The following is a 15,710-nucleotide window of genomic DNA, read 5'->3' as shown; positions in this document are numbered from 1 at the left end:
CCAATGGGGATCCTGTCTGTCTGTCTGTCTGTCTGTCTGTCTGTCTGTCTGTCTGTCTGTCTGTCTGTCTGACCAGCTCAGTGGCCTTGTGGTTAGAGTGTCCGCCCTGAGACTGGGAGGTCGGGGGTTCAATTCCCCGGCCGGGTCATACCAAAGACTATAAAAATGGGACCCAATGCCTCCCTGCTTGGCACTCAGCATCAAGGGTTGGATTGGGGGGGTTGATCACCACCAGTGGGGGTCCAGGGACTACAGATGAAAATTAGCCCACGGCGGGCTAACTCTGGCTCATTTACATTGAAGTGAAAACTGACATGTCCATTAATGAGCACGGTCCCTGTCAAATAAACAGATCTTAACTCTTAACTCTTATGAACGACACATCACTAATCTAAAGGTCGGGGGCAGCCCTCTATTCAGAAACACTCCCACTGAGGTTAGGGTTAGGTGACACCTCTATTTAGAATAATAGGAGTCAATCTTCTGAATAGAGGTGTTTCTGAGTAGAGGTGTGTAACCCTAAAGGTCTAATTGTTTTTTTGTTTTGTTTTTAAGGATGAGCAAAAATGCTAGGTGAAATAATTTTAGATTAACTAGATATGTTCTATATCATTTGCTGTCAAAAAATGTGTTGACTAAATGTGATAAAAACTAAAAAGGGCAATAGTCTTAGGACTAAGACTGACAAAAAATAAAAATATGGCTCACAAAATTAACACTAACGCACATTCCCGCTAGGCAGAGGAAGAAATGCCACTTCAAATCAGCCTCATGGTGGCGCTATAACGGTCCGAATCGTGTTTTTACCAATAACTCCACTGATCAGTGTAAAACTTTTTATGCACACTCCCAAGGAAAAACCTTTGCCCTGCATTTTTCTGATCTGCTTTGTATAGGGCCACCAGGAGGCCTGTTATAGCGCCTCCAGCAGCTACATTTTTGCAAAACACATTTTTGGAACAAAATGCCTCAAATCATGACAGGCCTCAGATGACATGGCACCCTTTTCACATTTGCCTATGATAGCGCCACCAGGGGGCCACAATAACCTACCTGACCTGGCGGAGACCTGTGCTCGGAAGACCATTGCTTCTAGTGTTGCTTCTGCTCTCACTCCGATACATATCTCACACTTCGATTCAAATCAAACTTTATAGACAATTCTTCAAGTCACAAAAATGATTACATGCATAAATAATGAACAAATTGACACATGAAATGGGTTGCATACCAAAGTAAATGGTTACACCTGCAGAAAGACCTCTAGTTTGAGGGTTTATTGGTGTACTCGGCCAACAACTACTGGTTTAAGTGTTTCCTCCTATCCCCATGCAGGCTCTAATGGAATCTCCTGCCAGCGCCAAGATTCCACACAAGTATTGTGATCCGAAACAGTCACTGTGGACATGGCTTTCCTGATGTGGTTGTGTCAGCAAAGTTCTGCTGACAATGTGCAAGTAAGAGGCCTCCCAGACGAATTGCGATGTTGGATCCAATCAGATGTCGTGCCCGGGGGTTTATCGGTGTTCATTTCAAACGACAGCGATCCTCTGTCTTGCGATCGGGCCCGGTATATCCCGCTGTGCCAAGTGAAATATCTCAGACCATTACAAATGAGACCGACGTCTCACGATTCTAGCCACCCACGATCTCGGGGGGGTGGTGCCATGAGAGACGCGACTAGATGAAAATTCCGCCCCCTCAAGAGGGATAAAATCAAGAGTGTTTTTTTCTCTCTCTCTTTCTTCACTCACTTTTATTTTTTCTGGCAGTTGATTGAATAAAGAAACAAGGCTACAGCCTCCACGGATTGAGAAAGTGGCAGCGGTTCTCAAACTGTGTGTCCCGACCCAACGTGGGGTCGCGGATGGTGCCATGGGCTCGCACATTGCCGACCAATAGAATAAAAAATAAAGAATGAATAGGTCTATAACCAAGAAACGCTAAAAGTGAAGTCGTTGCGACCAGCGTGAAGCCAACGGACACGTTACCAGCCTACATATAGACCTACTGTGTAGGCTATAACGTGTATTTGCCCCTTTGCTTTTTTTTCCTTTTCTTTGTTTGCGCAGCCTCTTAAAGAGTTTTTTTTTTAATATTTAATGGGCCCAACCACCCTATTCTACCACCCTATTCTATCACCTCTCAAAAAAGCCTTTCCCCACACGTGGGGATATATAATATCGTTATTATATTTATATAAGATAGGCTAATAATATATTTGGCTTGGTCGGAGTCACAACGGTGAGGTTTGGTCTGACATTTAATTACCTTGAGTGCTGCATCTGTGATGTGATGTAGTCCACATTTTGAAGAATTAATCCGGTTTTAGGTGATATGCAATACCCTGACAGTGTAATGGAACTAAATGAATCCTACATGTCCATTTTCCTTTTTGGACAGTTGGTTGAAGGCTTGGATGAGGCGGTGGGACAGTCAGACCGACAGAGTTCAAGTTCTCTTTTTTTTTACTTGGCCTTTGAGCGCGGAGAAAGGCTCACCTGAAAGCATTCTCACTGATTAGGCCTACTTTTACCATCACTGCTCAAATTAACTGTTAATCAGCGTGAATACTTTCAGGTGTGTATCTGATCAATAGGAAATTGCCCATTACATCTGCATGACATCAAAGCGACATGTTGCGTGAGAGAGTTTGAACTTGAAGTTGAACATGGGCTTTGCCGACCAAAATAAATAAATAATGAATATAGGCCTATAACCAACAGCGTGAAGCGAACGACGCGTCAGCAAATGTATGATCAGCCTGTGCATTCTCCATGTTTCCACCTCAAAATGCTGGACACGACAGGACCTCTCTCTCTCTGGGACATTGTTTAATGTTTTGACAATGAGGGCGTTCCAGGTGATCCCCAGCTTAATGATGGAGACCAAATGGTAACCAAATGGACTATCCTGACATTCCCTTAGGCCTATATATAAGGGACATATCCCTTGCACCTCAAAATAATGGATTACTTCTTCACAATGCGGACTGGATAAAAAGAGGCAGCAACAACAGGTAATGAGTTATTCTGATCCAGCAGTGGCAGAGAGCAGCAGACTCTCTCTTTTTTCCTCTCTCTTTTTTTGGAGTCCTTTGGCAATCTGTTCCCCGACGCACATAGTAGCGTAGCACTGGGCTGACTGGGCTGGGCTGGGCAGCATATACATTTTTAGAAGTGTCTGTCCACATGGCTGTGAGCTTGTAGATTTGCTGTTTTCAGCGCTCTACCGTCATGCAACATATGACCCTAGCGAGGTGCGTTGCACTTGCAACGTGCTGTCACAGCACTGCTGTGAGCTTGTAGATTTGCTGTTTTCAGCGCACCACTGCCATGCAACATAAATGACCAGTTGAATAAATAGCAAATAATACCAAACAACCAAACAAATAATAGCCCGGGATCTTATATAAAACATAATGAGGATAATATTAATTGCAAATAAGAAATAACGGCCCAGGCGCTTATACGAACCGTGCGCTTATTTGAAACAGGCGTTTCAAATGGTGATTTATGGTATTATCTTTTATAAATATAAAACATATATTATATATAGGTCTATATATGGGGAAAGGCTTTGTGAGTTGATAGAATACACTGCCTTGTCGCCAAATGACTGCGCAGAAGAAGAAGAAAAAAAAGAACAGGCTATAACGTTTTTGAACAAGTGATTACAACATTTTAGAGAGAAAGTAGGCTAAAGTAAAAAGTAAGTAGGCTAATAATAATAATAAAAGTGTAGGCTGTTCTATTGTGAGGTGACAGAATATAGCCTACACTCTAAAAAAAGGGAGGAGCTGGCTTCATATAATCTGAAGCAATCCCGTGAGCTCATTCAGACGACAATAATTGTAAAGGATTCCTACCCGATGACCCGAAAATATCAAGCTTTTTTGATATTATCGTGAGTGCTCCCGACGAGTCCCGAGGTCATAAAAAAGCTAATTAACATAATCCGATGGTGTCGGGGTACTGTTCAAGCCCAAGACCGATTCCGGGGCCGACCAAACGATTTTCCCGGGGGGTCCTCCCGAAATCTGATCGGGGATCCTCGGCCCCGGGATCGGCTCAATGTGAACGGGGCTTTAGACTAACGTCATACTGTATCTAACCTGAAAATATATCACGTCTCTCTTGCCCTCTATTTGGAGAACCACAGACTGGATAGTGGGGCTGGGCGATATGACTTCAAATAAATATCACAATTATTTCAAACTTTTGCCTTCATTTCTATTAATTAACAATTATTTAAATATAGTGGAAATGGCTATAATAGCTCACAATGTGTTGCTATTTTTGCATGCCACGATTGTACAACAAGTATAATTTAAGTGGTTAATCAGACTAAGCAATGTTTTAAAAAAAAATTATAATGAAATGGTAAAATAAAATCCAATTAAAGACAGTTTGTAAGCGAGTTGTCTCTCTTAATTAAGCCCGATTTATACTTTGTTGTGTGATGGTCTTTCACCGAAAATAGACGTTCTACAAGCTCAAAAGAGTGTGATGCAGTCGAACGACGAGCATACATTAGGCTTTAGGCCCACCTTTTTAGTCCGTCAGCTGTACCGGTACCTCTGTGTCATCAGTGATAGATATCTATGCTATAGTATCTGAAACAGGGTCACAAATCACTTTGACAAGAGCACAGCCATTTCCTCACTGTCAAAATATCCCCATTTGCCTTTGATATGTCTATTCATTGTGGGGTACAGACAAGGCCCAGAGCTTATGACAGACTCATTAATTTTATGTCCTCAGTAAAGGACAGCACAAAGGGGATATCAGCGGCATAGCTATTCTCCGCAAGGCACGACGAGAGACAGAAAACAACAGTGAAAGTGTGCGTTTGTGCAGGACAGGGACACAGCCGCCACAAACCGTTGCTGACAGTCCTTTTTGACTCACCATGGTTCTTCTCGCTCAGCAGGTTTTTTGTAGCTGGAAGGAACATTTCCATCAGTTCCGGAACCTTCCTGATGACATGAACTGCACACAACGCTGCCTGTAAACAACATTTAAATGTATTCCAAACAATCAAAGAGTGTGACATCCTCCGAGCAATTTCACTTGTAACACTAATCTAGTTTTAAGACACATGACTTATTTGAATACAAGTTTAGTCATGTGTCCACTCCATAACATATCACTCACTCTCTGCAAGTACAACCATCACTGTGACAACCATCAACATGTGAAAACAAGGTAAATGCTGGCTACAAATTTGCAGGCTTTGAGTCATGCTTCCCAAAAAGAGAACTCATTTAACAAAAGTCATGTTAAACACCACCTAACTTGTGCACATTTTGCTTTGAGAAATACAACCAATTTAAAAACAAAGCATGACATTAACTCATTGACTGCTTTATCACGAGTTTCCCCGAGTTATCCCATATGTCCAAAAATATTTAAATCTTTATTTTTTCTTTCCTTCTAACTACTAGGCATGATCGCAATCGCGAAATTGCATGTTTAAACCCATTCCAATGTCGAAAAGGGGTCCGACCTATGTTCCCCAGGTTCTATGTTCCCCACCTCACAGCATTAGTTTTAGTGAGGTTAGGGTTAGGGGTAGGTTTAGGTGGTAAGAAAGTGGGGAACATAGAACCTGGGGAACATAGAACCTGGGGAACATAGGTATGGTCCCACGTTGAAAACATAATGGCTGCCATCTCATGAATGCCTGAACGGATTTCCAAGCGGATTTTTTCGTTTGAAAGCTGTGAACAGCGTGCACACACAGTTCTTCTTTTTTGCAACAGCTTTTCGACACTTTTCGACACTTTATGTTTATATTCTTCTTCTTTTTTTGTGCCTTGCTCTTTGGACTGTACACTACACTACAGTACTATTTTTCTCTTCTTTGTAACTTGTAACCTTAAACTGCTGTGCTGCCTCTGGGCAACTGAATTTTCCCCGTGGGATAATAAAGGTATCAATCTATCTGGTGCATTATCTAGGCATGGGCATGCATGATCCGTGCACTATGAATTACATGGAAGTCTATGGAGACAGGGGGCATCCTGGAACTTCAAAGATATATATTATTTTTTAAAGCAGCAAATTAACAGGAGGTACTACAATATGAACTTTTTATTTGCAACAACATGGTGGGGTGAGTGAGACTTACTTTTTTCCTCAGGTAAGAGTTGGATGTTTTAAGCAGCTTCTCCACTTCTCCAGCCAGGTCACGGCACATCTCTGAAGAACCCATACAGCCCAGGGTACACAAGGCCAGGCCCTGGACATATTGTGTGCTGTGATTCAGATCACTGGGGTAGGAAAGGAGAGACAAATAAGCCAGGAGTTATGTGAGTAGAGCAATCTAACATATAATTCACCAAATGTCTGAGTGAGTGTCTGAGTGAGTGTCTGAAACAGCGTTTCTCCTCAGTGGCTGGAGCAATTGATCTGAAATCGCATCACCAATAGCATATGAACACACCTGACATAACTGTGAAGCCCTTTTTTCACTTTCACAAATCGTTTAATTGATATTAATTTATTAGTGAATACATTTTTCCCATTGACTTATAATGGGAATCGCAAAAACTCCCATTCAATATTTTTTTTCTCGCAAACCATAGGGGCTACAGTTACAAAACTCTGAGAGGAGATTTATAATGATATCAAGGATTAAATAAAAAATAACTTTGTCAGTTGGCCTCATGGTGGCGCTATAACAGTCCACTTTACGTTTCGGCCTGTAACTCTTGAACCGTAGGTCGGAACATTAACATTATTTTTTCCCTGGATTCCTTGGGTCAATACGCATCTCCCGATATAGGCCCCGCCCATTTGCGTCAGGATAGATTTTCCGCCATTTTGAATTTTCTCCAAAACACACTTTTTGCTCCTTTTCCTACATATTTTCTTCAAATGTCACGAAAATGGGTACACATGATCTCTGAACCCATGCAATGAACATAGTCAAGGGATATTTTGATAGTCCATACCGTTCGTTCGTAACGGGCCTCCAAAGTTAGCGGGAGGGGCCCGTTTTGCAAACAATAGCCATAAATCACAAACAAAACGTCGAGTCAACACTGAATTTCTGCCACAGGTTGCGGGTGGCTTACTCAACGAATCCCCAGAAGCATTTCCAATTCGACCCGTAGAGGGCGTCACAAACGCGCAAAACGTAACCGTTTTGTTCCAAAACGCGTTTTTCAGGCGGACCGACCCTCTCAAAAAGAAACACAGACCACTCTGCGGATGGTCTCACGGTCCAAACCGCTGCACACACACACACACACACACACACACACACACACACACACACACACACACACACACACACACACACACACACACACACACACACACACACACACACACACACACACAGCCATTAAACGAAACGGGTATTTCTTACATTGATGCTCCTACATATTATCATGCAAGTACCAGTTAAAGTTACTTTCCATCCCTCATATACCGTGTGCACAGTGCACATCCCATAACCCACACACTGCACATCATTTCGGAGCTCATATCTTTGAACGGGTAAGGACTAGTGTAGATAAAGAAGGGAAGATATGGTAAGGAGCAGAAAGGAAAGAGCTATTGTTCTTCAGAGGAAAGGTTTTGATAAAGATGTTAGTGGGCTTGGCAGGTTTTGGGGTGGCGCCCAAGTTGCCATCAGTGAACACCGCAAGATCTGTGGAAGGAACAGAATACCAACTATGTGTAATCAGTTTCTACAACCACAGCTCTTATCTTCACATTCTCCCACATTACAAACAAGCAAGCCTTTGGGAAGTGGCTCATGAGGTAGAGTGGCTGCTTAGGAATCGGAAGGTTCCCAGTTCAAATCCTGTGTTAGTGTCGAAGTTTCCTTGAGCAATACACTGAACCCCCAATTGTTCCCGATGAGCAGATTGGCTGGCATGGTTTCCTTCTGTTGTCAGTGAGTGGAATTTATGTGTGAACTAGGGCTGGAAAATTAATTCAAATCCTGAACATGACTTGAATATGTGGAAAACATATTCGAATATAGAATATTCTAATAGTTTTTGTTTATTTGACAGGGACAATACAAAAACAATGTATCAAGTTAGAAAAACTTTAAATTAAAAAAAAATTCCCCATAGAAAATGACTTGTTATTGTAAAAACAGGGAAGAGGGACTGTGTGCGCACTACTCGGATACAATGTTACATTGATACATTGTTTTTTGTATTGTCCCTGTCCAAAAAATTATAATAATTAATAACAACCAATATTCTAATTTAATGTTCGAGGTATGTTAAAGCAATTTACCAAATGAATAATTTACAAATGATTACAGATAGAGGAATATGCAATAAATTCATTGAAGGGCTGGCTTCCTCTTACTTCTTGATGCAATTTGTCATTAGTAGATGGACATCCTGCCTCTCGTCCAACAGTAGCATGGCTCCCAAGTAGCCTATCCGCTTGTCAGTGAACTTCTGGGATGCAATCAGCTTCAGGCATTCCAACTGGAAAATAACACACATCAGATAAGACCACGGGCTTTCCTCAAATGATCAAATCTTGCAAAAAACGTATGAAAAGACAACAAAAACACACCTGCCCAAAGTGTGCTGGGTAGCCCAACATGTGCATATAAAGCAGCTTTGCCACATTTCTACAGCGGTATGTGTTGTCTTCCTCTCTGAAGGATGAACGTATGGCAGCGCACTCTTTCTGGATCATCTCACGCTCCTCTGCCTGGGTCCGAGCTGTCCGGATGGTCCGGATCAGCTCCCGCAGTCTGATCGGAGCTGGCATCCTCTGAAAATGCAGAGAAAGGAAAAAGGTTGGCAGTTGGCACCCATGACCTTGGCAGCAACACTGGACCATAGACAACGGAATCACTAATAAATCACTTACAATAAAAAGAAATGTCACATCAGGGCAATGAAGCCAACTATTTGATGAGCAATAGGCTATACATAGTTTGTATGATCCCTTCTGCAACTATTTCAACCAAAACAAAAAGTAGACATTTTTGACAGTATCTGTGGAGAGGGAATGGAGAACGACAGGTGAAATTCTATTCCTTACAGAGGAGCTACTAAGCAACACCAAGGCGTCCATGTATTGGAAGTGTATTAAATATTAATATGCAGGACAGTACAGGCATGGTGGCTACATTGAATTATCTTGTATCTACATTTAAACAGATAAGGGAAATAACACGCTATTTACACACAAAAAAAAGAAGGAAAAAAACAGTTATTGTTTTGCCCTTCTTTTTAACAGCTAGAATGTCATATTATAAATCAAGGGGCAGTCAGTGTTTTCTGGTGAAACAAAAAAGATTAGAGATGCACTGTACACATTGAGCTGACCGAGTGTGTACCTACATTGAAATCATATTTAAATTGGCTTCCAACAAGTTGCCCAGAAAGTTACTTATCCATTTTTAATCATTCAGTCTAGTTAATAGTCTAGTAATCAGGAAATAGTGCACAGTGATTACCATGTTGATAAAGTGTCTGTCTCAGAGAAGGGCTGTGCTGTATACAGTTCAGAAACTCACCTAACAATGACATCATCGATGAGGAATTCAAGCCAATAGAAATGGCATGCTTTCTCTTCCTGGAAAGTTAGCATGCTATAATAGAAGCCAATGTTCTGGCATTCATAAAACCTTTTTAGTAAAGACTACTGTATGATGTTACTGGTAGACAGATTTATGAACTGCAGCCCTCCTCTGAGTGAGTAGACAAAAATGTTACCATATTATAATGGGTATTAGCGAGGACCAATTATGAGAACAACGTTGAAAATGGGTGAAGTGGTCCTTTAAGTCGGTTATTGTTTCGATATGACAGTTTCTATATATTTTCAGTTAATTGTCCAGCCCTACCCTGTCCTACATCATACTCACAATGCCATGACCAGGCAAAATTATTACTGGTGGCGCTCCATAAAGTGGTGCTTCATGGCTTCCCATTTCACAGAAGCCTTTTATCTAGTAGCATGCAGCACATAATTAAGCTGCAATAGTGAGTGGGACTATGGTAATTACTTGCTGAACAAAGCCATTTTTACATCCAACCAGCTCAGAGTTGAAGTGGATGTTGGTACAGGGAAAGAAGAATGCACTTGTTAAATGGAAATAGCAAGAGGTTGTTACATAGAAAGGAATGTTCTGTCTCTTTAAAGTGAAATATTATCATGTGACAATCTAGTGGTTGGCACTCACCATCTTCCACAGCCAATTCAACATGTTGTGTCACTTTAAGTTGTTTAAAGTTTAGATTTTAATTTAACTATTGTTAACTAATACACACAAGATCCCAGTATGATCCAAAGCAAAAACATATCGACACATTATCAGGAACATTCAGTAAGCTACCGAGGAGAATAAATAAGTGAAGTGAGCGAGTTAAGGCCTGGTTGCTAAACCACTGATCTGTTGATAAAGATATTTTTAATGATCAAGTGGAATGTGTGTGTGTGTGTGTGTGTGTGTGTGTGTGTGTGTGTGTGTGTGTGTGTGTGTGTGTGTGTGTGTGTGTGTGTGTGTGTGTGTGTTGGGAAGGGGGTCTTAAGAAACCAGGGAACTTAGTTTCAAGTTTCAACTATTGCTTTTCCATCCACAGACGCACTCCTTGCCCCTTGCTGTGCTCATAATCAAGTATGTACATATTAGATATGGTAAATACAGCCTCTACTGAGAGCTTAGTAAAAACTGATTACATTTCAATTCATCATTACGATAACTCGCAGTGACATAATTAATTTCTCTACGTTTGGTAACTATAACACAAAAGGCTTTCCTTTTTGTTTTTACGCAAGTTATCAAATTCATCAACAGGTAGCAAAACTAATAGAAAGGCTGACCACAGTAAGGTGGATTAGGAAAAACCATAGGTGGGGATAAAGCCTGAGCTTGTTCAATGGTTGCCAGCAAGCGCCAAGAAAATATCACCAAGGTCAGCGTTCCTCATTCTACAAGGACAAAAAGAGCACTGTTCTACTGTAGCCTCACATTTCATAATTCAAGTCTTCAACAGCTGTACTATCATTATGGGTCAGTTGATCAAACCAGATGAATATCTGTCAACAATCATTAATTAATTAATTCATTAATATGATGACAATTTTGGCAACATACGTACTGATCACAACTGATCAGCCTTAATTGGACACAAGTCACATTTACTCACATTAACAACATATACGCTATAGCGAAAATAGCCCATCTACAAGCCCACAGGCCTGTAAGTCTGTTATATTTCTAAACTTTTTTGAAAGTTATTGAACAGCAACTTTGTCGAAAATTAGGGCTGCAACAGTTATAATCTAATTCATTATAAGAAAATAACCAATAATCAACTTTGATAAAAGAAAATCTATATCATTTCTACTAGGCTTGAGTACTTGTGAAATCTACAGATAATGTACAATTGAATTTATACACACATTAAAACAGACGATAGGGATACCAGGGACCCACTGTTAAGGTGGTCAACTACCCTTTTTTTTTTCTTTCACAATGACAAACCAAGAAGAAGACAACGTTTGTGCAAGATTGGGCAATATCATTCATTGCATTTCCTAACAGGGAAAGTATTCTGCAGCATTAGCTGTAAAATGTTCCTAACAAGCTTGTATTCTCTCTTGAGGTTTGATGAGGCAGGCTACATTGGCTTTCTGATCCTGACAACCAGTAGCAAGGGGAGAAAAAACATTTCCCCTCCCTCCCTTCAGCAGTCTACTTGTAGAGTCACGGGTATTAGAGGCAAGTGTCAAGAGAGTAAATCATAAGCAACTAAGCAAGAAATTATTTTGCTCAAGGTCAATAAAAAATGATGAGCATTTCCAATGAGATTTCCATGTGTGGATATTAATACACGACTACACCAACTCTGGGGGGAAATGCGACACTACTGTTTATTTAGAGAGAATAAGAGATCATTACACATTTTCCTACATTATGTTCCAGGTCACTGATCAGTTTGCCACTTGTTTTGTCGTGAGTACTCAGGGAGACATTTTAATTATCATAATAACTATTATCAAAGGACACTATCTGTTTTCAACAGCTCTTCAAGTGCTCAGAGTCAGCAGTCTGGGCCATAAAACAAAAAGACTGAAAGTGCTCTCAAATCTAACAATATGTAACTTAACAAAATATTTATAATAACCTAGTTATACATTTGACAGGGTGTATTACCGGTAGTTTTGAGTTTACAAAACAAAACACTTTTGCTCCCTTCCCCAGTTTGAATGTTAATTAGTCATGCCAATACTGCTGTAAAGTGTAAACACAGCCTTTCATATAACCTTTATTTCAATAACTAAGTAGAAACAATGTCTGTATATGAGCAGCTTTTTCATGTTTTGATGTAGTTAGATGAAAAAACAAATGCAGCTTGATAATGCTCACACTTAATATGTGAACTATATTCCAATGCATAAAACGCTTGTGCACAGGCAAACATTTAGGCTTAATCATTCTAAAAGTTAGCACAGGCATTAACTGCAATCAAGCACTTTCTCTGAATAAGAAAATCTGCTTCTGTTCTCAGGTTTGATGGGTGCCACACTGCCACTGCCAACTGCAAGTTTCCACAAAAACAGAACATTTAATGTGCAATGGGATCCAGATCAAGACTCATATAGCACACCAATTTAGCACGGTCTTCTCATCCATTCTTGGGTGCTTTTTGATGGATGATTCAAGTCAAGTCAAATTCAGGTCATTATATTGCTGGAACACCCATGACCTGTGGCTGTGACAAGAAAGCTTTCTGAAACTGGGGTGCAAGTTCTGCTCAAATTGCCTTGAATGTGTATTATCATTATGCCCTGCAGAAGTGCAGATTCAAGGCACACAGTAGAAAGCAACCCCAAAATAATGTTGGTGTTCAACTCAGATTTGGCTCAAACAAGGGGTTAAATTCATTCTCCTGCTATGCCACAAAAATGTGGAATGCCCTACCAATGGCCTTAAGGAGTGTAAATCCCTACTCTAATTCAAGAGTACCGTTCGAAAATGCACCTACAGGTGGCTGCACCTCGAAACTGGCCCTTGTAACAAAGTCAAAGCCAAAGTAACAAAGCCAACAATGTTTAAATATACTGTAAATATTGTTAGGGGATGATGATAGGCTGGGTAACTTAAAGAGAACAGAAACACAATTCCAAACCAATGGCCAATAATCAAGCTGTAGTAGCTATTTAAGCTGATCCTACATGTCATGAGTATGGTCTTGTTTTCCTTCCATATTAGATCAATCTAAACCATGAATATAACCCAAGGATTATGCGATAGTTATGGGATACATTTGTTTGGGACTGTCCCCTCATCTGCTTATTTGTATGTTCCCCCCCTGGCCCCCACAATGAATTAATGATTTCCTAAACCAAGGACGTGATATACATTAAACATGTAGCCTAATCTATTACTCTAAATAGTTTTACTGGAGAACAGCCCTAGATTTGTCAACATGGGGAAAAGAAATGTAATGCCAAGAGTTTCTTAATTTGGACAGTGAACTGACAGTGAAAATGAGACCAACTTGATATATTGAATAACAGGTCTCGTGTATGTACCCTTTTTGTCCTTTAAGTTTTACATTCAGTTGTTAGAATTCACTCAATCATGCAATTCAGAAAGTCATTCTCAGCTTTGGAGTGTATCAGTCGTCTGGCTTTCCAATTATTATATTTTCAGTTATTCCTATTGACATAATTAGAACCGTCTATAATTAAGGGAATAACATTTATTTTATTTTTCCTTTAACAGGGACAAATGACAAACAAGAAACAGCTATCTTTTACAGAGATATTTGAATCAAATCTCTGCTCATGACTATTCCAATAAAACTCAAACAAATCTGTAGCAAACAAAAACTCAATACTTGTATGCATAGAAGAGAATCAGCACAATAGCTCAGCTCAGCTCAGCTCCAACATGTCACTCAAGCACCTGCCTACACTTCCTCCTAGCGAGCATCGATGACTTCCTTACCAATCGGAGATTAGGTTAATGACACCAAGAAAGACAATACTTCTTCTGAGACTGTAGCTAAACAAAAGCTTAAAGCGAGATGGTCCATAACTGATCCAGTACTGGTGGAGACGTCAGCGACACAATATCGACATCATTAAAGCCAGAAAGAAACTGCTGCCAATCCCAAAAGTAATGATGCTAACGAATTTAGCTTCCATGGCCACCTTGACAGGAAGCCTTCTTCTCAGCAGATAATGTGATGGAGGTTAGGTTACAATCCGGTGACTCTGCCAAAGTTATTCACCAATCTTAGATATATTTCACCAATCTAATGTAGTCCATGCAAACGATGTCTTACCTTGGCTTGGCAGGCAGCTAGGCTAAACCCTCGTCAGGTTGAAGGAAACGTTAAGGGTTGCTATGTCCAAAGAGGCCAATGAACTGACAGACACGTACCGTTTTTGTATACCATTTGAATCGTATTGAGAAATGAAATGCTATTTGTTCCAAAAAGCTTTATACACTGTATATAACGACACGATGTGACATAGCTGTTTACACAATGCAGTACAACTGTATATGTTCCCCATTTTCAACTGTTCTTATATTTAGAGTAGACACTTGCTTTGTCAATGTAAACGTATGTTTTCTCATGCCAATAAAGCTCCTTTCAATTGAATTGACAGACAGAGAGAAAAGAGGCCATTTCACACTGTTGTCATCCTGACACCTGAACTTGATCGTCGATTGATCCTATAACATGATGCAGCTCGAGGCCTCCGAAGTAAGGCTTAGCCAGTTAGCCTAGCATGGTTATTATGATTCCCATAAACACCAACGTTATCCTGCTAGCTCTCAACCCGACCCCCAAACTACTGACAGACGGGGACCAAATGACCCGTCGGTTGCTTACCTGCGTTAGCTAGCCAACGAGACAGTGCACGAGCACTTCGCGTAATGCGTTGTCACGTAAATAAACTGCGTCTCGGTGGAGGTAATGTCAAAGCAACGACCACATCACCATCATCATCCAACACCACGTACAACTCAGACGGCTAACACTGGCTCGGGTGAGCGACGCGTCTGTCTGTGTGAGTGGTTAGCTCGGTGCTAATGCTAAGCGCTGTTAGCCTAGCTGACAGAACAGAACAGACAACCAACCCCCGTCAGGCTGGGTGCACTGACACGCCGACCCACCGGGGCTGGGACACTTCCTATGCGGCGCCGCACACACCGCTACAACCGCTCCGGTCCGACCCGCACCAGCGAATTCTTCAACGTGTCGCATAAAGTACGTTTAGCGATTAAGTCACGCCCGCGAATATTTTTTGTTTTCTTGTGATTTTATTTATACTTACTAGCCGTAACGATACCAGAAAGTCGCTGGAATCTTCTCTCTATTAGCAGTGGAGGGAGGAGGAACGGACCAGTAGACATTCAAAATGGCTGCCGCTCCAGCCTCAGCACATCTACCGCAGGCGGAGGGATACGACTGACTGACAACATCTCTCCCATCTCCCACCCGTTGGGCCGCTTTCCTGTGGAAAGCCTGGGTTCCTATTTACTCCTCGATGGTTGTATCCGGTCTAGAGCCCGCCTACTATATCCGGTAACTTGCAACACACACGCACCTAGGGATGGGACGATATGAAAATGTCATATCACGATTATTGTGACCAAAGAAATCGCGATTTACGATATTATCACGACAATCAAAATCCATTATCCTGGGGCAGAACATGTGCCAAAAAATAGCAGATCTACAAGCTCAC

At 41.1% G+C, this 15,710-nt stretch overlaps 1 protein-coding gene across 3 annotated transcripts in view; it reads right to left on the bottom strand.

The window, feature by feature from the left end:
- Window positions 1–15,433, bottom strand: part of ap1g1 (adaptor related protein complex 1 subunit gamma 1) — a 36,626-nt gene extending 21,193 nt beyond the window's left edge. The window contains exons 1-5 of one of the 3 annotated variants that reach the window (XM_080729328.1): window positions 15,297–15,433; window positions 8,556–8,759; window positions 8,340–8,464; window positions 6,133–6,274; window positions 4,911–5,007 (exon numbers count right to left, since the gene is read on the bottom strand). In XM_080729328.1, the coding sequence (XP_080585454.1) occupies window positions 4,911–5,007; window positions 6,133–6,274; window positions 8,340–8,464; window positions 8,556–8,756 (565 nt within the window). In that variant the 5' untranslated portion in view covers window positions 8,757–8,759; window positions 15,297–15,433. Of the gene's footprint in view, window positions 1–4,910; window positions 5,008–6,132; window positions 6,275–8,339; window positions 8,465–8,555; window positions 8,760–14,851; window positions 15,177–15,296 lie in introns of those variants that run through there. The other 2 variants (XM_080729326.1, XM_080729327.1) reach the window with 2 other exon arrangements.
- Between the last annotated feature and the right edge of the window lie 277 nt (window positions 15,434–15,710).

The sequence above is a fragment of the Nannobrachium achirus genome (genome assembly GCF_963921795.1).
Source record: "Nannobrachium achirus genome assembly, chromosome: 7".
Taxonomy (NCBI): domain Eukaryota; kingdom Metazoa; phylum Chordata; class Actinopteri; order Myctophiformes; family Myctophidae; genus Nannobrachium; species Nannobrachium achirus.
This window is presented reverse-complemented; position numbering and strand designations above follow the sequence as displayed.